Source organism: Phocoena sinus, chromosome 13 (assembly GCF_008692025.1).
Source record: "Phocoena sinus isolate mPhoSin1 chromosome 13, mPhoSin1.pri, whole genome shotgun sequence".
NCBI lineage: Eukaryota > Metazoa > Chordata > Mammalia > Artiodactyla > Phocoenidae > Phocoena > Phocoena sinus.
In genome coordinates this window covers 80,478,482-80,504,465 of record NC_045775.1, presented here as the reverse complement: position 1 = coordinate 80,504,465, position 25,984 = coordinate 80,478,482, and the positions used below count along the sequence as shown (strand labels likewise).

The 25,984-nt window shown below is 41.3% G+C and overlaps 2 protein-coding genes across 2 annotated transcripts in view; one reads left to right on the top strand and one right to left on the bottom strand.

Moving 5' to 3' along the window:
• The window catches only part of LOC116764375 (two pore calcium channel protein 2-like), a 43,183-nt gene extending 40,631 nt beyond the window's left edge, over window positions 1-2,552 (top strand). The window contains exons 19-20 of the mRNA XM_032652957.1: window positions 667-857; window positions 1,785-2,552. Of these exons, the coding sequence (XP_032508848.1) occupies window positions 667-812 (146 nt within the window). The 3' untranslated portion in view covers window positions 813-857; window positions 1,785-2,552. The remainder of the gene's footprint in view (window positions 1-666; window positions 858-1,784) is intronic.
• A 3,959-nt stretch (window positions 2,553-6,511) lies between these two features.
• Window positions 6,512-25,984, bottom strand: part of BUB1 (BUB1 mitotic checkpoint serine/threonine kinase) — a 43,738-nt gene continuing 24,265 nt past the window's right edge. The window contains exons 17-25 of the mRNA XM_032653482.1: window positions 23,304-23,391; window positions 18,865-19,100; window positions 17,559-17,702; window positions 10,593-10,708; window positions 9,902-10,063; window positions 9,567-9,724; window positions 9,293-9,467; window positions 8,635-8,741; window positions 6,512-7,084 (exon numbers count right to left, since the gene is read on the bottom strand). Of these exons, the coding sequence (XP_032509373.1) occupies window positions 6,889-7,084; window positions 8,635-8,741; window positions 9,293-9,467; window positions 9,567-9,724; window positions 9,902-10,063; window positions 10,593-10,708; window positions 17,559-17,702; window positions 18,865-19,100; window positions 23,304-23,391 (1,382 nt within the window). The 3' untranslated portion in view covers window positions 6,512-6,888. The remainder of the gene's footprint in view (window positions 7,085-8,634; window positions 8,742-9,292; window positions 9,468-9,566; window positions 9,725-9,901; window positions 10,064-10,592; window positions 10,709-17,558; window positions 17,703-18,864; window positions 19,101-23,303; window positions 23,392-25,984) is intronic.

Below are 25,984 nucleotides of genomic sequence, written 5' to 3'. Positions count from 1 at the left end.
GGTCTCTGCTCAGGCAACATTTCCTCAGGGAAGCCCTCTGGGATCCCTGAGAAGTCAGGTGCTCCTGTGCACCCCCCCCACCCCCCCACCCCCGCCCCCCAGCTCTCCTTCCCTGCCTTTCAGCACCTGTCAGCTGTACATTGATCACTGAGTGACTGTCTGGTCACCGTCTGTCTTCCCTGCAGACTCGAAGCTCCACATGTGCGGGGCCATGTCTTTTTTGTTCTCCATTGTGTTCCCAAGGGCCTCACCATGTGCCCGGGACATGCGGGCCTTAATAACTGTTTAAGTACTTTATTAATTCTCAGTGAATTAACGACTGACTGAGTAAACCCAAACCTGTCTGAATTTCAGCTGGGCCTTTGGTGGGGACACCGTATGGTACACTTAGACACAGCACAGGAGAGATGGTGTGTGTGTGTGTGTGTGTGTGTGTGTGTGTGTGTGTGTGTGTGTGTTGGGGGGGGGTGTGCCACCCCAGAGGCGGCCATCCTCCCCCATCCTTCAAGGAGGACCTTCTCCTTGGTCTCCAGAGCCTGCGGGGTCTGGGGAGCTCAGTGGGGTGGGCTCAGAGACCCTCCTTCAGGAAAGCCGAGCTCTGCGGGGCTGGGTGCTTCCCTCCGACCCACACGGGCAGGTCCCATGTGCCCCTCTCCTTCCTCCCAGGGTACAAGACCGTGGATGCTTTGCTGCAGCAGATGTTTGAGTCTGAAATAGCTCCAGAGGATGAAGGCCCTTCCTTGGAGGAGATTCTGAACTTCTCACCCAGTGACGTACATCCCAAGAATCCCAGTTTTGAAAACAGTGCCTGACGCTGGGCCTGTAAGGGCCACAGGCATCCACAACTGGAAACCAAGGTAAGCTGTCCTCACTGTTTGCAGATGCTACCTAGAGGTTACCTTCCCAGCCCAGGTTCTCTTCTGTGTTCTGATAAGACTGTGAATTGGCCTCCCCTGCCCTGAGTGGTCAGCTCTGTGTGCTCTCCTGAGGTCATGCTTAGGGCTGACCATAGAGGTGAGGAAAGGAAAATCTACAAGGAGACTGTGGAGAGCACTTACAAGTGTTTGTGCGTGTGTAAATCCTCTCAGTGGGTGTATAAAAGCTTTCATTTATTTTTATATGATATTTTGCTACTTTATTAAGTGAATACTGTGCTACAGTGTTACTTAAATGAATTTAAAATATCTTAATATGCTAAAGGAACATGTTCTAGTACGGTAGCTTTTGATGCAGTGTTTATTCGAAATGAAGACAAATATGAATGTGAAGATCAAATTCTGTCACAATTGCTTCTTTTTTGGGGGAGGCTCTCAAAGTTTCTTCTGTTTTATGTTTTGAATTTTTGGCCGTGAGTCATGTGGGATCTTAGCTCCCCGAGCAGGGATCGAACCCACACCCCCTGCCTTGGAAGTGCGGAGTCTTAACCACTGGACCACCTGGGAAGTCCCTCAAAGTTTCTTTAATTAAATTACAAGTATAGCAAGATGTTGAGTAAGTTGCTCCCTGAGGTCACTTTCCCCAGCTGGAAATCTCTCAGTACAGCGACCTACTCCTGGGAAATTAAAGGCATTTATTTCATTTTATTCTATTTTATTTAAAACATTTCATTGTGGTAAAATATACAACATAAAATTTACTACTGTAACTATTTCTAAGTGTACATTTCAGTAGTTTTACGTACAGTCACATTTTAGGTACATTCAACAGACCTCCAGGGCTTTTCATCACCCCAGATGAAGCTCTGTACCATTCAACAGTAACTCCCTAACCCCGCTTCCTTCCAGCTCCTGGCGGCCACCATTCTACTTTCTGTCTGTGAATTTGGCTACTCCTGATCACAGCTGCATTGTGAGCAAGTGAATCCTTTCCAGAGTTGTCAGGGTAGGTAGGACTCCTCCGTCTTCTGCACCTCATCGCAGGCCCTACCCTGAGCAGGGGAATCGGGGGTGGGAACCAAGTCTTCCTGACCTGAGGGCTCTGAGTGCAGTGAGGCCGTCACATGTCATGTCATGTGTCACATGTCAGCGTGGCAACCGAACCTGGCCTGGGAGGGCCCTTCCCTTGGTCTGAGGGCGACCCCTGGTGTCGAAGCAAAGCAAACGCTTCAGGGCTGGGACTCTGGGGCCAGGCTGGTTTCATGCCTGACTCCCCACCTCTGGGCCCTACTTCCTCACCTGGCACCTCCCTCCCAATATCGTGTGGACTGGGGAGGAGGAGGGTGGGGTGGGGGGATGCTGACCGGGCTGTTCCAGATGGTGCTTCCTGGTTTGAAACCTGGAAGGCTGGTGTTTGACGTCAGGGTTTGGGATTCCATTACCACCATGATTCCCAGGAGGTGGGAGCCTTGCTGACCCGTCTCATGGGATTTGTGGAGTCCTGCCATCCGTCCAGACCTCTCTTATTTCTTTGTGTATTTAACATTTATCATTATATAAAGAATTAGGTTAAATATGCTGAGTGACAACTTAATGTTTTTAATTTGAAAATATGGGCATTTTAAAATTAGAAACCATGCGGTCACTGTAAAACATTCAATACAGAAATATAGTAAAAAGTCAAAAGTTGCTCTTTATTATTCCTTCTCCTCACCCCTTCCCCTCTCATTCTTCCACTCACAACCTGACACCCCCTTTCCGGTGGGAACTGCTGAGTTTGTTGTTTTTCCTTCTGGAACTAAATGGATATCATGCATATTAATATATAATCTTTTTTTAATCATAAGTGGGATGTCATGACATTTATCATATATAGCTCAAGAACTTGCTTCTTTCACTTACTAGTAATTGTTTCATATTGAGATATATAGAGACAGATATAGACACACACACACACACACAGTGCTGTCAAGTGTTCCATACCATTGATGTTTCTTGATATGGAAGAATTCACATATTCATGGACCTGTATGTTGTTCCACGTGTTCAGTGTTAAACGACAGTGGAGGAAACTTTGTTGTGTAATTTTTTCTCAAGTGTGAGCCCTTCAGTAGGAAAGTCTCGGGGTCAGACTCTTGGGGACCGGTTACCACTGTCCTGCAGCAGCCCCCGTGGCCACCAGGGGGCGCCAGCACCTCAGCCGCTGCACACAGTCCAAGGGAGGGGACAAGGGGCAGGAGTTGTGGCAGCATTGCCACTTTTCTCCAGGTCTTTCTTCTGCCTTTTAGGGGACTAGTCACCCCGACATTTTGGCCCATGGGCTCCCAGCTGGACACTTCATTCCTCAGTCTCCCTGGCAGGGGGATGGGGCAACATGATTGTGTCTGCCCCGTGGGCTGTGAGCCCAACTGGGGTCCACACCTCGCAGGTCTTGCCCGTGGGAACGATGTCCACCTCTGCTGGGATATGACAGCAATCAAAACATCCTGGAAGCCTTCTGTTGAGGACAGCAGGGTCGGGGCCAGTAAAGGATCGCCCATCCCAGCCTGTAACGTGAGATCAAAATCACTTGTGTCTTCTCTAAGCTGCCCTGTGTGGGTTGTTGCCGGAGCTTAGCCTGCCTGCAGCCTGACCGATGCAGAAACGGGTTCATCTGAGCCGCTCGGAGTGGAACCAACGGGACAGATGGACTCAGTGGAGGGATGAGGTAAAAGGAGGGCCAGGGACACTGACTCCCGGGACCAGTGGCCGGGAAGCAGCTTCGCAGGTGTGTTTGCATACCGTGCTGTTGCCCACACATCTCGGAGCGTTATTTCTGATAGGCCCGGACCACACTTTTGGTGTCTCAGGTGCGTCTCATGAAAAAATACATTTTAGAACCGTTGCCTTAGACACAGATATAATCCAGGGTGAGAAGGCACTGGTAACAGGAGTCTCCGAGTCTCCGGAGTAACCAGCCTTGTTCTTAGCTGGGACTTAGCAGGTGGAGCGGGGCTGCCGAGAATGAATGGGAAAGGCCTTGGCCCGAGGAGGTATTAAATCAGAACCCAGGCTGAATCTAGCTGGTGTTTGGGCACTTAGGATGAGCTGGGCCCTTGCGCAGCTCTGTCCCTGGGGCAACTCCAGTCTCCTTAGTGGGTGAGCTGGATGTTTCTTTGCCTTCCGACTCTGATGTCTGTGGCATCGGTCTCGGTGACCCTGTAGATGCAGAGCTCATTTCCTTGCGCAGATGAACTGGGTGTTTGTGTGTATAATTTATAATGAAATGAAGATGATCACTGTAGTTTGTACCAGGAAATGGACCAAAAAACCCACCTACTTTACTGAAGTGCTTAAAGCAACTTCTTTCATTTGGGTGGAGCCTTCCTCCCTGGGGACAAGGCTGTTGCTTAGGAAATCTGACTGTGAAGTTTATGTAAGCAGAGCCCCTGGCATAGACTGGACACCAGATGGGCAGCAGCAGTGCTGAGATGACGCTGGTCAGGTTGAAGTTGTTGGTGTGAATGGCACAGAAGGTATCTTGGGTGCGATAGGAGCTGAAGATCCAGTAACAGCAAACGGGCTGGCAGGGACGCAGGATATGTTGACAGGGGCTGGAAGCCGAGGCCAAGTGTCCTCTGCCCAAGACTGAAGGCACCACAGCTGCCTTTCATGGATGGACACATTTCGTTATTAGTTTAGTAAAATAGCACCCTTATCTACTTTAGTCTTGTTTCCTTTGAAAACAGACATTTTCAAGAGGAAAAATTTTAAAATCCCACAAATCTGGCTTTATCAATGCTCACTTTTGACACTTTAAGAGTAAATTTAATCTTGGTTTGTGTGATGAGGTCTTGTCCCTGGATCAACTTCCTTCCAATTTCAGTGTATGTGTAATCAATTGCATAGGTTACATTCTTTATTTTCAAAATAAAACATATTTGGTATCCCATTCTATTAATTTATCCTGCAGACACATTTGTACCTGCAGTCACTTTTTTGTAGCAATAAAACTGAAACTAATTGTCTCTAAATAGAGAATTGTTTAACTAAAATATGGTACATTCATATAGGGGAATGGCATATAGCTGGTCCAATACAGATGAAAAGAGGGGCAAGAAAACTGTGAAATAATGTTATGATTCACACTGGTAAAAAGAAACGGATGGATACTTCTTCAACGTGATTAAAAAAGGCTACCTCAGGCCAGCCTCATGAGCTTACTGGATAAACATGGGAGGAGCTCCTTCTAAAGCAGGAGACAGAGATGTCCAGCACCATCCCTGTTTAGCCCTCTTCTCATGGTCATGGGCAATGGCGAAGGGAAGAGAAAAATCACCAGCGAAAAACTGGCAGAGATATAAAATAAGCGGCATTTTCATAGTGATGGTTATTTACTCGGAAACTTCAAAAGAATCAACTGAAAAGCTTTTTATAGAAATCAATAGTCTTCATATAGTCAAAGTACCAGCTAGAAAAAACAAGAAAAAGTGACATCTGATTTAAAACAACCAAAAGTTTAGTCTTAAGTATTTAAATCAGTACTAATATTAAAAACATTAGAAGACTCTCTTCTTATTCTCTCAATCGAAGATGGCATTTTAAGATGCAAAAGCCAAAAAAGCCTTTAAAAAACTTTATAAATCAGAGTACGGAACAAAATTAAAAATCTTCATGTCAACAGAAATCTTAAGTCGAGACAGATGACCAATTGGGAGAAATACAAAGGGGTCCTACAACTTAAACTGAAAAAGAGCAATCCCAAGTGAGAAACTGACAAAGGACAGAGTTCACAGAAAAAGAAAAAAACACATAGCTCTTGAATATATGAATATATTTGGCCTAATTCAGAAGAGAATGCAAATGAAGACCACAAGGAAATACCATTTTGTCACCTGTCAGAGTGGCAAGGGTCAAAAAGCCTGATGTGTCCTGTTGGTGGAGGTGTGGGGAACAGACTCTGATCCCTGCTGGCACAGCCCTACAGGGGGATTATCTGCAATACTGAGACAAAATTTTAAATGCCCTTACCTTTGGCCCAGCAATTTCGCTTCTAGGATTTTACACTACAAGTTATGGCTATATATCATACAACCAAATATTACACAGCCATCACAAGAATGAGACCATTCTATACGTACTTACATTCTCCACCATACATTAGGTGAAAAAAAGCAGAATTATGCTAGCTTTGTCAAAAAACATTATATATATATATATATATATATATTCATGGAATAATTTTTGGAAAGGTCAGAAAACGTGGGCTGAGGTTGTCTCTGGAATGGGGAACCTGGTGGCTGGGAGTGAGGGTGGAAGCGGAAGCCAGTCACTGTGTCTTCTTGAACTGGGTGTCCCCTCACATTTGTCTTCATCACGTGCTAAGGGAAGAGGGAGGGATAGAGGAGGGAAGGTCAATTCAGGTTATAGGACCCTTCCAGCTTTAAGTCAATGAACGCTAAGTTGGCTGCTATAATTTCAGAGCTAATTAATGATGCATGGAGCTTACATGATTATTTTCAAGACCTGAGATATTCTTTTGAATCATGCTTTTAAAAAACAAAGCTTAAGATTTATACCTGCAATATTTCCCATGGGTAGCAATGAAGAACAAGTACAATAAAGGACAGGCACATTCAATTCATAAAAACATTAAGTCTGCTAGATATATTTGGGGAATTTTTATTTTACACAAATATAAACCCCCAAATTTAGAAAAAAACAAACAAACCTGACTTGGCTCTTTGGCTTAAAGTGAACAGGTCGGTGCTTAAAAAGTGCTTTTAGAGAACGTTCACTTGCCGATTACTCTCATGAATGCTCGCATCCCAAGAGCTGCCCAGTCAGCCTGCTACGCAGGGATGTTACCGTGTTGTGTATTTTGTTGAAGTATTTGTAACAACTATGTCCCAGGGATATACTTTGTGGGCTTTATTTTTAAGAAACATTTATATAAACAATAAATGTGGAAACATCAAGGTTCAAAGTGAGCAGGCCAGCATTTACAAAGAGATTTTTAGGGAGTGTCCATGTTTTATTTTCGAGAACGCTTATATTCTAAGAGCAGTACAATTAGCCTATTACGAAGGGTCTTAATCTTGTTTGTATAGTGTTCTTGAAATACTTTCTTCAGCTTCTGCCTTAACAAATCCAAAGATGGAAGATGATGACAATCTGGTATATTCAACATTACGTGAAAAAATTCATTCCACATGTCCAGATGAGGAAGCCTGGAGAGACAAAGCATAAATGAAGGATAAAATGTAGCCTTCAGGGCTTCCCTGGTGGATCAGTGGTTAAGAATCCACCTGCCAATGCAGAGGACACGGGTTCAAGCCCTGGTCTGGGAAGATCCCACATGCCGAGGAGCAACTCAGCCCATGCACCACAACTACTGAGCCTGCGCTCTGGAGCCTGTGAGCCACAGCTACTGAGCCCGCATGCCACAACTACTGAAGCCCGTGGGCCTAGAGCCCATGCTCCGCAAAAAGAGAAGCCACCTCAATAAGAAGCCCGTGCACCACAAATCACAGGAATAGCCCCTGCTTGCTGAAACTAGAGAAAGCCTGTGCGCAGCAACGAAGACCCGATGCAGCCAATAAATAAATTTATTATAAATTTTTTTTTTTTTTTTTTTTTTTTTAAAAAGTAGCCTTCAGCGTGCAGGGCAATCCCACTCTTGCATCTGACTTAACTCTAACCTCAACCCAACCTAATGCATCAAGAATGGATATGCTGGTGGGAATGTAAATTGATACAACCACTATGGAGAACAGTATGGAAGTTCCTTAAAAAACTAAAAATAGAACTACCATATGACCCAGCAATCCCACTACTGGGCATATACCCTGAGAAAACCATAATGCAAAAAGAGTCATGTACCACAGTGTTCATTGCAGCAATATTTACAATAGCCAGGACATGGAACCAACCTAAATGTCCATCGACAGATGAATGGATAAAGAAGATGTGGCACATATATACAATGGAATATTACTCAGCCATAAAAAGAAACAAAATTGAGTTATTTGTAGTGAGGTGGATGGACCTAGAGTCTGTCGTACAGAGTGAAGCAAATCAGAAAGAGAAAAACAAATACCAGATGCTAACGTATATATAAGGACTCTAAAAAAAAAGGTACTGATGAACATAGTTGCAGGGCAGGAATAAAGATATAGACATAGAGAATGGACTTGAGGACATGGGGTGGGAAGGGGAAGCTGGGGCGAAGTGAGAGTAGCATCAACATATATACACTACTAAATGTAAGATAGTTAGCTAGTGGGAAGCAGCCGCATAGCACAGGGAGATCGGCTCGGTGCTTTGCGATGACCTAGAGGGGTGGGATTAGGGAGGGTAGGAGGGAGGCTCAAGAGGGAGGGGATATGGGGACATATGTATGCATATGGCTGATTCGCTTTGTTGTACAACAGAAGCTAACATGGTATTGTGAAGCAATTATACTCCAGTGAAGACCTATTAAAAAATAATAATAAAATTTTAAAAATTCAAAAAAAAATGGATATGTTGAATCTATTATACATAGGAGAAACTGAAGATCCAATGAAATGTCTCCACACAACTTGTTACACAAAAGTTACAAATGGAGACAGAGGCACATAAATAACTTGCTTACTGCACCCAGGGCCCAGGGTTATGCTATTTCACCCTACTTCTCAAGGCATGCGTCTTCTGTGGCAAAGATCCATTTTCCACCAGATGGAACCCAACATGCTACTGTATTTATTCTTTTCACTGTAGCACCAATGCTAATACACACCTTCTAAAAAGACCTTCAGGCTTCCAGACTCCCCCTTCATTTTTCACTTTCATGTAAGTGCCAAAAAGCATGCAGTACACTGTTGCAGCAACTCCAAAGTAATCAATCTATAAAGAAAATATGGGTATAGATGACTAATACAGTATTTTACACTTGAGTATATTCCCATGTCTAAGTTATGCAGCAAATATGATAAATCACAGGAAATAAATAGCCACAGGATTTCACTTTTAAAGAATTCTGGAAGTGTGCGTTAACCCCACACTGACACGTCCTATGAATGCCCATCTAGGCTTTGCTGGAGGCTTCCATGGACAGCAGATCACCCGCCACCTCCCTAGGAAGCATCTTGGGAAGCTCTGCTGTTCCTGAGCTACCGCGTCCTTTGTTTTGTCACACAGAGGTAAACACAACACTAAGCCGCTTGCAAGTCCTCCCAGCTCCTCCCCCCAGGACTGGCTGTGGTCTTTGAACTGTGCTCCAAACCTCCCGAGGTGTGACGTGTCCACAACTGGAAACAACCCTGGAGCATCGTCTGAATCCAGGGCTAGAAGAAGACCAGATCAGCTCGAACTATCTAGATCCCCAAATTCATTTTGAAATTATAGTGAGTGTCATACAGGGAAATGTTTTCAAATCTCTCACTCTAGTTCTCTACCTGGTAGTTCCAGGGCTTGTTACTGAGCATCTCAGTACACTGGAAACCAGATGTTTCACACTTTGCCGTAAATACGGTTCCTTTTGGAAAAAGTTTCATGTCTATACTCTGACCCAGGTCGATCAGTGCCAAGCCAGCAGATAAATCATCTTCTTCACTGTCCTGTTCCAAAAATCTATATTAAACACAAACAAGCGTCAGGCCGCGTGAGCACAGATAATAAAAGGCTGCTGGGGAAACGGTAAGAGAAGGACGTGTTAAGAGGGCAACCTGCCTGTTTCCGAGTATGAAATTGTCTGGCTTGATGTCTCCGTGGATGATCCCGCAGTCGTGGACTTGTTCAATCATGCACAGCACTCTGATAGCAAACGCCAGGACTAGAGCTTGAGGCATCACTTTTTCAGGGGTATTTTTATAGAGGTTAATGGCATTCTAGAAACAATGGAAAGTGGAATCCTGAGTTGGTTGCACAGGATTAATGAAATTTCAAGTCAGGAGCTTTGCCCCCACCCATCTCTCCAATAAAAGCGCCAAGTGCAAAAGGTATGTGCAAGGCATAAGCCAAAAATGTACTTCAGTTCCTGTTTGTCATAAAAGCCATACACTTACTAGTAATGTCCCATAGCTGTAGAGATCTCCTACTAACACACTGCCATTCTGGAACAGGTGGGCAGAATAGAATTTGATAAACATGTGTTGCATGCTTGGCTTTAGTCTCTCCATCAGCTGGGTCCCGATGTAGAATTCCCAGGGGTTGGCGGGCTTCTGGACCTGCAAATCAGGTATGTGACATTCATATCCAGCTCACATTCTGGAAAACGATAGCAAGCCACTTCATCCAAATGTAGGATGTGGGGTAGAAAGTGATGACAAGCTATGAATTGTTGCTGCAGTGTGGGAACTGCTGCAAGGTCATTTTAGTGGCGAGGCAATTCTGAACCCTTGTGGGATAGTTTTGTTTCTTAAGTGCTGACAATAGACCTAAGTGAAACCACCGCTATCTTTTTTTTTTTTTTTTGCAGTACGCAGGCCTCTCACTGTTGTGGCCTCTCCCATCGCGGAGCGCAGGCTCAGCACCCATGGCTCACGGGCCCAGCCGCTCCGCGCGGCATGTGGGATCCTCCCGGACCGGGGCACGAACCCGTGTCCCCTGCATCGGCAGGCGGACTCTCAACCACTGCGCCACCAGGGAAGCCCCACCACCACTATCTTTAAAAAAAAAAAAAAAAAAAAAAAAAAAAAAGGAGGCTGGCAAACTCTAGCCCTAAAATTCATTTTCTATATTGTACAGATCATTTACCTTCAAAACAAATTTCTGCTTATTTTTGCTATCGTTCACATCTCCGTGGGTAACTTCATAGACGTGGGCAAAAGCCCCTTCTCCAAGAAGGTGATCAACATAGACCAGCAAAGAACCTGAGGAGATAGTTAAGTCAAAATGAAAAAAAGGCTCAAAACATTAAAGGCTATCAAAATGAAGTATTTGTAAATTTTTCTTGGTGCTTGAATTGCTTTAATAAATAAAAATGGATATAGCTCCCTTAGGAAATGTTTTTCCAGTCTTACATGAAAGTTAAACAAATACCTGCCACAAAATACCCCCTTTATAACGAGGTGATGGAGGAGCCAGGGCAGCACTGCCGGGACCCAGGCCTGTCACTGAGCAGCAGGGCCTCGGGCAGCCATCCTCTCTTTACCAGTGCTGTCATATTTAAAGGGGGAGTACGTGTGCTGCCTACTTGGCAAGACTGTTGTGATGACAGAAAGAACAAGCGGACATCCTCTACAAAGTGCTAAACAAAGCTCGAACGTGCCTTTGAAAAATGCAAGCGTTTTACATCAGAATAAAAAGGGCAGAGCATAACTGTACCGATATTTCTAACAGATAATTAAAAAATTTTTATTGCAGTAAACTTTCTATTTTAGAACAGTTTTTGATTTATAGAAAAGTTGAGAAGATAGTAGTTTCTGTATGTTCTGCATCCTGTTTCCCCTACTGCTAACGTTTACATAACCAAGTTACACTGGCAACAAACAGGAACCAAAACTGGTATGTTACTGTTAACTAAACTCCACACTTGATTCAGATTTCACTAGTTTTCCCCTAATGTTCTAGGACACATTCATCAAGTCTCCTCAGACTCTGCTAGGCTGTGACAGTTTCTAACTTTTTGTTCTGATGACCATGACAGCTCCAAGGAGCACTGTCCTGGTAAGTTGTAGAATGCCCCTCAGCTGGATTTGTCTTGATATTTTTCAGTTACACTGGGGTTATTTGTTTTGGTAGAAAGATGACAGAGGTAAGGTTGTAACAGATATTTAATTTTTTAAAAAAAGAATTCATGTGTTTAAAATCAAATATAAAAAAGTAGCTTTCTGGTTTCTAGCTGGCATGTAAGGAGTTTGGAAGTCGTCAATCTACCCTCACAGTAAGAAAAAGCTGAACAAATTGAAAATCAACAACTCTTAGATCTGTTAGAGAACTGAGGTCACAGGGAAAACTGCTGCCCCCCAAACTGAGGAGACAGACAGGTGAATACAGAGAATAGCAGAGCCCAGAAGCAGAAACTACCACTGAAGCCAGTACCGAAGCGGGGGTGGGGAGAGGAGGCACCACAGAAAGAACTGATGTCTCAGACCTTATTTAGGAACAAGTCTCTAGGGAAGCCCAAAGACAACAGGGGAGACAAATAAGGACACAAAGGGGAATTTCAGCCTTTGATACCTACAGCCACAGAAAATAGTAAACACAGCCTAAGTCCAAACCAGATAAGCATAAACCTTACACTAAAGGGCTATTTATCTCAGTTCCTTTCAGCAGGATATCAGGACTGACTTCTAACAAAAATTACAAGGCATAATAAAAGACAAAAAACACAGCTTGAAAAGACAGAGCAAGTATCAGAACCAGATACAGATATAGAAAAGATTTTGGAATTATAAGACCAGGAATAAAAAAATTATGATTAATATGCTAAGAGCTGTAATGAAAAAGGTAAACGAAATGCAAGAATACAAGAGTAATGTAAGGAGACAAATACAAACCCCGAGAAAGAATCAAAAGGAAACGCTAGAAATAAAAAAGGACTGTGACAAAATGAAGAATATCTTTGATGGGCTCATCAATAGGCTGTATGTGGCTGGAAAAAGAAACTGTGAGCTTGACAAATATGCCAACAGAAACTTCCAACACTGAAATGCAAAGAGAAAAATAAAATGAAAAAGATAGAATGTTCAAGAACTATGGGACAGCTACAAAAGGGGTAACAAATGTGTAATGGGACACTAGGATGAAGAAGAAAAAGAGAACAGAAGACATAGCTGGGGTAATGATGGCTGAGAAATTTCCAAAATCAATGACAGAAACCAAATCACAGATCCGGGAATTTCAGAGAACGCCAAGCAGGAAGAATACCAAAAAGCTACATCTAGGCATGTCATGTTCAAACTGCAGAAAATCAGACAAGGAGAAAATATTGAAAGAAACCAGAGGAATAAAGCACCTTACCTATAGAGGAGCAAGCATAAGAATCACACTGACTTCCCTTCAGAAACCATACAAGCAAGAAGAGAGCGGAGTAAGTGTTGAAAGAAAAAAAAAAAAAAAAAAAGCCAAAAAACCACAAACCAAGAATTCTTCCCTTTCAAAAGTGAAGAAGAAATAAAGACTTCATTAGACAAACAAAAATTAAGGCAATCTGTCACCAGTAAACCTGCCTTGAAAGAAATGGTAAAAGAAGTTCTGGGGGGTGGGATGAATTGGGAGATTGGGATTGACATATATACACTATTGATACTATGCATAAAATAGATAACTAATGAGAACTTAACATATAGCACAGGGAATTCTACTCAATGCTCTGTGGTGACCTAAATGGGAAGGAAATCCAAAAGAGAGGGGATATATTGGGTTGGCCCAAAAGTTCATTCGTTCTGTAACATCGTATGGAAAATCCCGAACGAACTTTTTGGCCAATCCAATATGTATACGTATAGCTGATTCACTTTGCTGTACAGCAGAAACTAACACAACATTGTAAAGCAACTATACTCCAATAAAAATAATAAAAGAGAAAAAAGAAGTTCTTCAGAGGGAAGGAAGATGGTACAGGTCAGAAACTCAGATCAGAAAAGTATAGGAAAAGGAATAAATGAAGATAAAGTAAAATCTTTTATTTATTTATTTTTTATTCTTAATTCATCTAACAGATAGCTGTTCAAAATAATAATAGCAACAATGTGTTCAGTAAGCACAGCCTGTGGATAAGTGAAATGAGTGAGAGTAATGCCATAAGGGGGAGGAGGGAGGAATTGGTAACATTGTTATAAGGGACTTGTGCTATTTGTGAAGCAGTATAGTGTTATTGGAAGGTGGACATGGACTACTTGTAAATGTACATTGCAAACTCCAGGGCAACCACTAAAAAAAGTAAAGAAAGAAGTATAATTGATATGCTAAGAGAAGAGAGAAAATAGAATCACATAAATAATTAAAACCAGAGAAGGCAGAAAGAGAGTGAAAGACAAAAAGGAAATGAAGAACAAGGGCAATAAATAGAAAACAGTAACAAATATAGTAGATATTAATTCAACTATATCACAATAGATAAAAATACAAGACCCAACTATATGTTGTCTATAAGAAACACACCCTAAATATAAAGACACAGAAATAATAAAAGTAAAGGCATGGAGAAAGATATGTCACGCTAACATTAATCAACAGAAAGCTGGTGTAGCTATATTAATTTTACACAGAACAGACTTAAGAGTAAGGAAAGTTATCAAGGATAAAGAAAGGCATTACATAATGATATAGGGCTCAGTTCTCCAAGACATAACAATCCTTAATGTGTATGAGCCTAAGAACAGAGCATCAAAATAGGCAAAAATTGACAGACTTGCAGGGAGAATAAATCAATTCACTATTACAGTTGGAGATTTCTACATCCCTCTATCAGCAATTGACAGATCCAACAGGCAGAAAATCCTTAAGGGCATGGTTGAACCGAACAGCACCACCACCAATCAACTGGATCTAATAGACATTCATGAAATACTTAATTTAACAACAGTGGAATATACATTCTTTTCAAGCTTACGTGGAACAGTAACCAAGAAAGACCACATTCTAGGCCATAAAACACAACTTCACCAAATTAAAAAAAAAAAAAAGAAATCATATGAAGTATGCACTCAGATCACAGTGGAATTAAGCTGGTAATCAATAACAGAAGGATAGCTGGTAAGTCCCCCAAAACTTGGAGATTAAATAACACACTTTGAAAACATAATTTATTGAAATTATGAGATGTGGAAAATGCAGTATTAGAAATTTATAGCATTCAATGCATATGTTAGAAAAGAAGATCTAAAATCAATAATCTTAGTTTCTACCTTAGAAAACTGGAAAAAGAAGAGCAAATTAAATCCAAAGTAAGCAGACGAAAAGGAAGAATCAGAGTAGAAATCAACAAAATTTAAAACTGAAAATCAGTAGAGGAAATCAATGAAAACAAAAGTTGGTTCTGTGGGAAAAAAAGTTGGTTCTTTGAAAACATCAATGAAATTGATAAGCCTCTGCCAGGCCAACTAAGAAAAATTAGGGAGGACACATATTACTAATACCAGAAATGAAAGAGGGGGCATCACTACAGATCCTATGGACATTAAAAGGATAATAAAGGAATACTATGAACAGTTAGTTCTATGCCACATGTACCAAAAATGAATAAGTGGAATTTGAAATTAAAAACACAATACAATTTACATTAGCAACTCCCCCCCAATGAAATATTTAAGTATAAATGTAACAAAAAATGTACAAGGTCTACATGAGGAAAACTATAAAACTCTGATGAAGCAAATTTAAAAATCTAAATATATGGAGAGATATTCTATATACACAGATAGGAAGACACAGCATTGTGAAGTTCTTCCAAACTTGATCTATAGATTCAATGCAATACCAAGCAAAATTCCACCAAGTCATTTTTGTGGATAATGACAAACTAATTCTAAAGTTTATATGGAAAGGCAAAAGAATCAGACAGCCAACACAGTATTGAAGGAGAACAAATTGGAGGACCGACACTACCCAACATCAAGACTTACTATAAAAGCTACCAAAATCAGGACAGTGTGGTATTGGTGAATAGGCGAATACATTAATGAAACAGAGGAGAGAGCCCAGCAATAGACCCAAACAAATATAGTCAATTGATCACTGACAAAAGAGTAAAGGCTATTCAATGCAGGAAAGATAGTCTTTTCAACAAATGGTGATGGAACAACTGAACATCAACATGCAAAATGAATCTAGACACAGATCTTACACCTTTGACAGAAGTTAATTCAAAATGGTTCATAGATCTGAATATATAACACAAATCTACAAAATTCCTATCAGATAACATAGGAGAATATCTAGGTGACCTTGGGTTTGCTGATGACCTCTTGGATACAACACCCAAAGCATGATCCGTGAAAGGAAAAAAGTGATAAACTGGACTTGATTAAAATTGAAAACTACTCTGCAAAAAACACAGCTAATAGAATGAAAAGACAAGCCAGAGGCTGGGGGAAAATCTTTGTAAAACAACTGATAAAGGACCACTGTATAGTCAAAATATACAATGAACTCTTAATAAGAAAACAAACAACCTGATTGAAAAATGGGCAAACGATCTGAACATAAATCTCAGGAAAGAAGGTATTCAGATGGCAAATAAACACATGAAAAAATGTTCAACATCATACATAATTAAAGAATTGCAAATTAAAGACTATAGTGAAATACCACTGCACATCTACTAGAATGGCTAAAACCCCAAACACTGACAATACCACATGTTGACAAGAATGTGGAGCAACAGAATTCTCATTCATTACTGTGGGAATTCAAAATGGTACAAACCCCGTTGGAAGACAGTTTGGCAGTTTCTTACAAAAGTAAACATAGCCTTAACTATATGATCCAGCAATCACACTCCTTAGTACTTACCCAAATGAACTGAAAACTTACATCCACACAAAAACTGTACAGGAATGTTTACAGCAGCTTTATTCATCATTGCCAAAACTTGGAAGCAACCAAGATATCCTTCAATAGGTGAATGGATAAATAAACTATAGTACCTTCCCACAATGGAATACTCCTCAGAGATGAAAAAGAAAGAGCTATCAAGTCGTGAAAAGTCATGGAGGAAACTTAAATGCATATTGCTAAGCAAAAGAAGCCAATCTGAAAAGTCTATATACTGTAATGATTACAACTATGTGGGGACGGCAGTAGGAGATTAGTGGTTGCTAGGGTTTCAGGTAGAGGGAGGAACGGATGAATAGATTAAGCGCAGGGGTTTAGGGCACTGAAACTGTTCTGTATGATACTGTAATGACAGATGCATGTCATTACACATCTACTGTAATGACAGATGCATGTCATTACACATCTGTCAAACCCCACAGAATGTACAACACAAAGAATGAATCCTAATGTAAACTATGAACTGTTGTTAATAATAATGTATCAATATTGGCTCATCAACTTTAACAAATGTACCACACCGATGCAAGATGTTAATAATAGGGGAATCTGTGTTGTGTGTGCATGTGTGTGGAAAGTACATTATGAGAAGTCTTGCTCCCATTGTTATCCACATCTACCCTGTTTCCCCTCCCACTAACAACTAACCATTTTTATTAGTTTTGAGTACCCTTCAAGTGTTCTCTGGAAATACTATCGAGTATGAAGATATATTATCTTGCCCCTTTTTAAGAAATAAAGAGCAGCATATAACACTAGCCTGCCCTTTCACGTAGAAGCATGTTTTGGAGATCAGTCCCTAGCTGTACAGAGTGAGCTGTAGTTTACTGTAGAGATGTCCCATAATTTATTTAAGCAGTCCCCTTAGATGCCTATGTTGTTTCCAATCTGTTGCTTTTACACACACCTCACTTTAAATATATCCAAGTGTATCTGCAGGAAATTCTTAAAAGTGGATGTCTGGGTCTAAAAGTATATGCATTTAAAATTTTGATAGCTATTGCCAAATTGCCTTTATAAGTTATAGTCCCAACAGCAATCGAAATCCTACAGTCATGGCTTAACAAAATGTTATCATCTTAATACTACAGATAAAACTTTTTACTGGAAGTGGGAGAGGGGGTGGAGGGCTAGGTGTGAGGGTGGTGCCAGGAGGAAAAAACATCAACTTCCCACAGAGAAAAGAAGAGTTTAAAGTTTTATTACCCATATGGTTCTTACCCAGTTGAAATTCAGTCTTCGGTTTGATGGCTGGAAGTTTACATTGCCATTCATAAGTATTTGGATAGGAACTCACTGGTTTAGAAAGCCCGGATAAAAGTTTGACAATCAACTCATCATCCCAGGGATTCTCAACAGTGAAGTCTTAAAGGAACAGGAACAAAAAAGAAAAGGAATTCAGTATCCAAGACTTTTACCAAATAAATCATAGACAAAGCAAGTGGAGACATTCATTAAATAAGCTTTCAAAAGCCTTATCTTTAAAGAGCACTGATTCAAATAATAAAGAACCATTTTCAAAAGTCAAAATGGGTACTTCTGCACAGTTCATTATCTGTCATTTTAGATCTACAAATTTAAATCAATATTCAGTTGGGACAAAGGAAATTAACACCAAGGGCATCTATTCTAGATTTTGCCTTTAACACAATTATGGGTACATGTCTTAATGGCAAACTTGGAGATTAGTTACTTCTAACATGATCATATATGTATTCTTTAAATTGCTTTCCACTTCTATTTATAAAACACGGCTGCCTTTTAACGCATACTACCTACGTGCAATTTGTCTGTATGAGATATACTTTGGGTCCACAAAGACACAAAGAGAAACCGTTTCTAAAGGGAAGAAAAAAGTTTCTGCCCAATTTAGAATGTTATAAAAAATTCTATTAGTGGTAGTTATCAAAGACTAACCCAACATGACTGATATTTACTAGTGCTAAGCAGATGCGGGACACTTTTCTGAGCCCTTGATGTTTACTAACTCACTTGGTCCTAACAGTAAGACCCTAAAGTAGGTACTGCCAACCCCTCCACTTTATAGAAAACAGGGCCATGGAGAATTGAAATAATCTTTGCCAAGATCACAAGACAGCCTAAGAGGGGGAGCTAGGATTAGAATCTAGCTAGTCTATCTCCAGAGTCTGTGCTCTTGTCCACTGTTAAGATTGTTTCTGTGTAACCTTGGGGTAGGGGTGGGGTCCTCTAACCCTGAGCCTGTTTACTTTTCTGTAAAATGGGGATAACAGTATTAAATTAAACGCCTGGCATAATGGGCCCTCCAATTCCAGTTCTCTTTTCCAACAGTAGTTATTTTGATACCTTTTAAAATTAAAACAAATTAATTAGTCCTTCAAGTGTGTTACTGTTGTGTGCACGGTGAAACGGCATGCAAGTTTGTCTGAACTTGCGTTCTTCTCAATGGCATTCAAGGCCCTGCTCTTTGAGCTTCTTTCATGGAACAGCTTTTAACAGGTTATTGTCCTTATTCAGGGAACAATTAAGAAGGAGCATCTGTTCACACCTGGAGCGTCGATATTTCCAAGCAAGCCTGTCTGCATGGGTTCTGCCTGGAACCTGGCATTGGCGTCTGCTGGATCCTCTGCAGGGGCAAAGTCAGGGTCTGTGAGTTTACAGGCCTTGAGGCCCCACTCCGCCTCGCTGGTCAGCACAGCTGCAGCAGGTTGGCTCAGACGGAGCAAGGATGCTGAAGAGACATCTGTGGGGAACGCTGGTTCTGGGCTTTTCTCTTCAATCGGACTGGATGTGTTAAAGGGACAAGATAAACACATATGATTACAAGCTTTATTGGGTTTGTACACATAAAAATCCCACAAAACAGTTTCCTTTTCATTCTAGGAATGAGATTTCAAAACTGCTTTACAAAGAGCTTATTAAGGCATTTTCTTCATACAAACAAATATATGCAGATACACAGCTCATACAATATGAATAGAAATAAAATAAACGTGGTAATATATTAAATAGGTGAGGTGACACATTGGATATTCTTTAGTAGGAGATGTTGGTAGGAAAGGGTTTATTTTCTTAAGTTGTCTTCTAGGCATCACTACTGTAATAGGGACTGAATATTTTATTCCAAAAATGGCTTCTTTTATAACACTGAAACAAACAGAAAATGTCAGCCGTAGTCCAACAGCCTAACATCAGTATATTTCTACACACACACACACACACACACACACACACACACACAATCGATCCTCATTCCTCAAGGATTCCATACCTGTGAATTCACCTACATGAAAATATTTGTTACCCCAAACAACACTCATGGGGCTTTTGCTGTCATCTCAAGACGTGCAGAACAATGAAAAATTTGAGTCACTCAACATTTATGTTCCCAGGTGAGGTCGAGCAAGGTGACGCTCTGCCTTTTCATTTCAGCTCATACTGTAAACAGTGTCCTTTCACAGTATAGTTAGCGATGTGGGGTGTTGCTTTTTCTTGCATTTTTGTGCTTTTAGTTGGTGATTTAGCTGTTTAACTGTTCCCCAAGTGCAGTGCTCAAGTGCTGTCTAGCGTTCCTAAGTGCAAGAAGGCTGTGACGTGTCTCGTGGAGAAATTATGTGTTGGATAAATTTCGTTCAGGCATGGGTTACAGTGCTGTTGGCCACAAGTTCAATGTTAATGAATCAATAGTAATATATTAAATAAGTGTCTTTTTAAAATATAAATTTATTTTATTTATTTCTTTTTGGCTGTGTTGGGTCTCGTTGCTGCACATGGGCTTTCTCCAGTTGTGGTGAGCGGGGGCTACTCTTCGTTTCGGTGCACGGGCTTCTCACTGCGGTGGCTTCTCTTGTTGCGGAGCACGGGCTCTAGGCGCGTGGACTTCAGTAGTTGTGACACGCGGGCTCAGTAGTTGTGGCTCGTGGGCTCAGTAGTTGTGGCTCACGGGCTCTAGATTGCAGGCTCAGTAGTTGTGGTGCACAGGCTTAGTTGCTCCCTGGCATGTGGGATCTTCCCAGACCAGGGCTCGAACCCGTGTCCCCTGCATTGGCAGGCAGATTCTTAACCACTGAGCCACCAGGGAAGCCCTAAATAAGTGTCTTTAAACAAAGTGCTGTGACCACAGGCCTGTAGGATCCTAACTGTGTATTTCCCCTAGAAGCAATGGGTCAGTATTTGCTAATTCAGTGTTTGCAGTGATTTTATAGAAAAGAACCAATGCAAATAACAAGTTTGGACTGTACATACGTCTCCACACACATATTCTCTCTGCACCTTTAGATTCACATATCTACAAACAGATGCACGAGTATGTATTTTTATACAAATGAATTCATGCAACTTCATGTTGCATTTTTTACTGCTTGACACAGGCATTTTTCCTACCATGAATTTTTAAAATAATAAACTAATTTTGGAATTTAGATTTAAAGAAATGTCACAGAAATAAAAGAGAATTCCCATATGTTCCTCACCAATTTCCTCTAGTGTTACCAGGTCACATTAAAGTGGCTCTCTTGTCAAAACCAGTAAACCAACCTTTGTCATATTACTATTGACTAACCTCCAGACCTTGTTTGGATTTCGCCAGGTTTTCCACAAGGCCCCGTGTTTGCTCCAGGATCCAATCGGGGACACCATGCTGCATTAGTTGTCAGCCTCCTTCCTTACTCTCTTCTCCTCTGTGACACTTTCTTAGTCTTTCCTAGTTTCCTAAGACCTTGTCGGTTTTGAGGAGTACTAGCCAGCTATTTTGTAGACCGTCCCTCAATTTGGGTTTCTCTTGCTTTCCTCCTGGCTAGACTATGAGTATTGGTTTGGGGAGAATATCACAGAGGTGATGCGCCCTTCTCCTCCCATGACATCACCATGTGTCATCACGGGTGACGTTAGCCTGATTATTTGGGAAAGGTGGTGTCTGCTGGGTTTCTCCACAGTTCTACTGTGGGTTTTAATGCTGTACACCATTTAATCCAGTGGATGTGTGATGAAGTGTAACAATTCCCTTGTTCTTAGATATTGAACATATTTCCAATATTTTATATTACAACGAAACAGATGTGTTTCCAAACCCATGTACATTGCTACTAGCAACATGAGTGACCAAATTACTGTGGGTGCATAAACGATGAATAAAATCCCTTTCCCTTCTCCACAAAACTGTGAATTTTGTTTAACTTTCTAGCTCTCCCCCTTCTCCACTGAAAACTGAAAAGGTAAGGTATCACTGTCATCAGTGCTTATGATAAAAAATGGCTGTATCTAGACTGGGAGAATTATGAACATGTGCTGGGAATCCATAGATTCAGGCTTCAGGTATAATGATTCTCGTAATGGGCCTGTCCCTGGCGGGGACTCTGGAAACTAAATCTATGGAGTGTTGCAAGAGCCACTGACTCCCTGGGAATAAGGTTTCGAAGCTAAGGAAGCCTCTGTCCCTGGGTGTCTCCCCACATGAGTCTTGTTTCCTTGCAGCTTAACTGTCACATGCAGTCAAAGACAATAGTTTCTTGGACAGTATTACCCTGCTGGCAACAGTGATTTTTGTCCTATATACATCTAAATTAATCTTGTGCCAAGTGTGGTTTATGGTAGTCTTATGAGTCAAAAGTTTAGCTGCACAAAGGAAGATTCCTGGTGGGCAGTAATAGACTATGCCCACTGAGTAAAATTTTAAATTAAAAGGCAAAATCTATTTAATTTGCATTAATTTTATTTCTAGTGAGTTAACCCTTTTCTACATGTTTATTCATTAATTTTTCTTTTGTAAGTTCTGCTCATGTCCTTTAATCCAATCATTTATTTACAGGGGTCTTAGTTCAAGAAGAGGTTTTTGATAATAAGCAGCAGTACAGCATAGTGGTGAGAGCGAGGATTCTGAAATCAGAGATAGGGGTTCAAATCCCGGGGCTGCAAAGTAGAAGCCGTATGGCTTTGGGTCCTTTATTTAGCCCTCTGGATCTGGTTTCCTCATCTATAGTGCTGGAAAAGAAAAGTTCCTACAATTAAAGTTATTATAAGGGTTAGTTAAAGGTGCAGTACATGAAAAGCATTAAGTGCTGTGCAGGAGTATAATAAATACTCAGAAGACTGTAGCTACTTTTAGCGTCTGTGACATTCACCAGACTATTCAAGTGTGGCAGAATTTTGCTTCTGCAAAGCATTAGTGTATGTATGGGAAGTCTGCATTTTGCATCAGAACCTAAGAGGCTTAAACATTCTATCTTCTTCCTCTTAAAAGAAAGTTATAGGACTTCCCTGGTGGTGCAGTGGTTAAGAATCCGCCTGCCAATTCAGGGGACACGCGTTTGATCCCTGGTCTGGGAAGATCTCACATGCCGCGGAGCAACTAAGCCCGAGCACCACAACTACTGAAGCCCCCTCGCCCTAGAGCCCGCGCACCACAACTACTGAGCCCACGTGCTGCAACTACTGGAGCCCGTGTGCTCCAACTACTGACGCACCTATAGCCCGTGCTCCGCAATAAGAGAAGCCACCGCAATGAGAAGCCCACGCACCACAACGAAGAGTAGCCCCTGCTCGTCACAACTAGAGAAAGCCTGTGAGCAGCAATGAAGACCCAACACAGCCAAAAAGAAGAAAAAAAAAAGAAAGTTATTGATTTTCTCAATTATAATGGGTATACAGAAGCAGTTAGGTGTTTGCTCAGTTCTGCAATAGTCTTTATATGTCACAGTCTTTGGCTGGCAAGAGCATCTGCAGTTCTGCTCCCCAAATCAGTGGAAGTCAGTCACAGGAACAGTCTCCCCAGGGATTCTCTGATACCCCAGCTGCTTCTCTCACTGCCCTGACGTACCAAGTGTCATTGTATTTATATGTACAGACAGTACCTTCTGACTTAAAGCTCTGAGTTGATAAAAACTCTGGCAGCCCTTAAAGAAGGGCTGGAATGAGGTATTCTATTACAGCTTAAGAAGCAAGCTAGAATGAAAAGGGAGACAGACAGGACCACATGCACCCACACAATACCTGAACTTTCTCTCTTTCAAGGGTTCCATCTTGTTTCTTTCACAAGAATTCAAAGTCACATGGGTGTACTGTTCTGCTACCACATTTTCTGAAATATACAGAAAAGTAGAGATGGGCATTATACACACACATATGATTTTATATGGTTATAAAGTCCAGGATTCCTTTTTACACTGACTTTCATTATAATTTCAAAATAGTATTCCATGGTAAAATGTACTATGTTTAAAAAATGGGGAAAAAAATCACTTAAAAAATTCTACCGTTATATGTGAGCGTTTCAACCTTATACATCTAATCCATACAATCCTTCAAGAGAAAAGAGTCCAGAGGGCAGCAGGTTCACCGTGGGAGGATGATCAGACCACGGGAAGTTACGGGTGGCAGTGTGCACACCCTGTTTGAGGAGAAGCCGATGCCAAGGCCATGGAGAATAAAAGGCTGAAATGCTTGTGGAGGGCGGAGATTTTGGTGTCTTTCAGTCTAACTTGCCTTATTTAGTCAGCGTTTAGTTGACTGAACTGACTCAGAGGTTCACACCAGAAAGCAACCTGGCAATACTTACTATCACTCCCTTTAATTAAAAAAAGAAATCTATCTATGGAGAGACAAACTAGATAGGGCAGAAATACAGAGCATACTTCTACCAAGTGATGCTAATATAATATAGAGCCAACTATTACACTAGATGAAATTTTATCAGATACTGCTTCACTGAACAGGTGCTACCACTTTTTAGTACTAGAACATTAGCTTCTATTTATACAATCAAAGTGGCAAATACACTAAGAAAGGTCAATATTGACTTTATGAAAGACTCTTGACTGTTAAACAGATTAGGTTTTCCAAATTGAAATAGCTTTAAATTTTTAGAATTAATGTAGCAAGTCTGTGATAGCACTTGGCAATTGTCCAAGTTTCAACTAAATCCTCCTTTAAAATTCAGGAAAGAAATATATTTGGTTAGTACAGTAAGAAAAAATGTTTACTCCTTAGTTAAAAACTTTTAGGCCTATAGGCTCAGACTTCACATTACAATAAGCTTTCATCCAGGGGAATGAAATTCTTCTGCAGTTCTTTCACTATTCCTTCAGTGAACAACTGCTATTAAAAAAAAAAAAAAATGCCAGCAGTGATAGTGCTTGGCTAGTAAATTAGCAGAAAAAGGTAAAGCGGTCCCAGATCTCATAGCACAGGCATACTTAGAGATATTGTGGGTTTGTATCCAGACCACTGCAATAAAGAGGACATCACAATAAAGCGAGTCACACAAATTTTTTGGTTTCCCAGTACATATAGATGTTTTTTGTTTTTGTTTTTGCGGTACGCGGGCCTCTCACTGTTGTGGCCTCTCCTGTTGCGGAGCACAGGCTCCGGACGCGCAGGCTCAGCGGCCATGGCTCACGGGTCCAGCCGCTCCGCAGCATGTGGGATCCTCCCGGACAGGGGCACGAACCCAAGTCCCTTGCATCAGCAGGCGGACTCTCAACCACTGCGCCACCGGGGAAGCCCAGAAGTTATGTTTACACTGTACTGAAGTCTTAAGTGTGCAATAGCATTATGTCTAAAAAAAAACAGTGTGCATACCTCAATTAAAAAACAGTTAATTGCTAAAAAATGCGAACCATCATCTGAGCCTTTAGGGAGTTGTAATCTTTTACAACTGGTGGAGGGTCTTGCCTCGATGTTGGTGGCTGCTGACTAATCAGGCTGGTGGCTGCTGAAGGCTGGGGTCATCGTGGCAGTTTCTTAAAATAAGACAACAGTGAAGTTTGCCACATCGATTGACTCTTCCTTTCATGAACGATTTCTCTGTAGCATGCAATGCTGTTTGATAGCATTTTACCCGCGGTAGAACTTCTTTCAAAATTGGAGTCAATCCTCTCAAACTCTGCCGCTGCTTTATCAACTCAGTTTATGTAGTATTTTATATCCTTTGTTGTCATTTCGACAATTTTCACGTAAAGCAACTATACTCCAACAAAAACTAATAAAAAATAAAAAAAAATAAAAAACAAAACAAAATAATCTTCACAGCATCTGCACTAGGAGTAGATTCCATCTCAGGAAACCACTTTCTTTGCTCATCCATGAGAAGCAACTCCTCGTCCATTAATCTTATCATGAAATTGCAGCAATTCAGTCACACCTTCTCTCCACTTCTAATTCTAGTTCTCTTGCTATTTCCACCACATCTGCAGTTACTTCCTCCACTGAAGTCTTGAACCCCTCAAAGTCATCCATGAGGGTTGGCATCAACTTCTTCCAAACTCCTGATAATGTTTTGACCTCTTCCTATGAATCAGAAATGTTTTTAATGGCATCTAGAATGGTGAATCCTTTCCAGAAGGTTTTCAATTGACTGCCCAGATTCATCAGAGGAACTGTCTATGGCAGCTATAGCCTTATGAAATGTGTTTCCTTTTTTTTTTTGTATTTAGGCTGCATCAGGTCTTCGTTGTGGCAGGCAGGATCTTTGCCGTGGCACATGGGCATCTCTCTAGTTGAGGCGCGTGGGCTTGGTTGCCCCACAGCACGTGGTATCTTAGTTCCCTGACCAGGGATCGAACCTGCGTCCCCTGCATTGGAAGGCAGATTCTTTACCACTGGACCACCAGGAAAGTCCCTGAAATGTATTTCTTAAATAATAAAACTTGAAAGTCTAAATTACTCCTTGATCC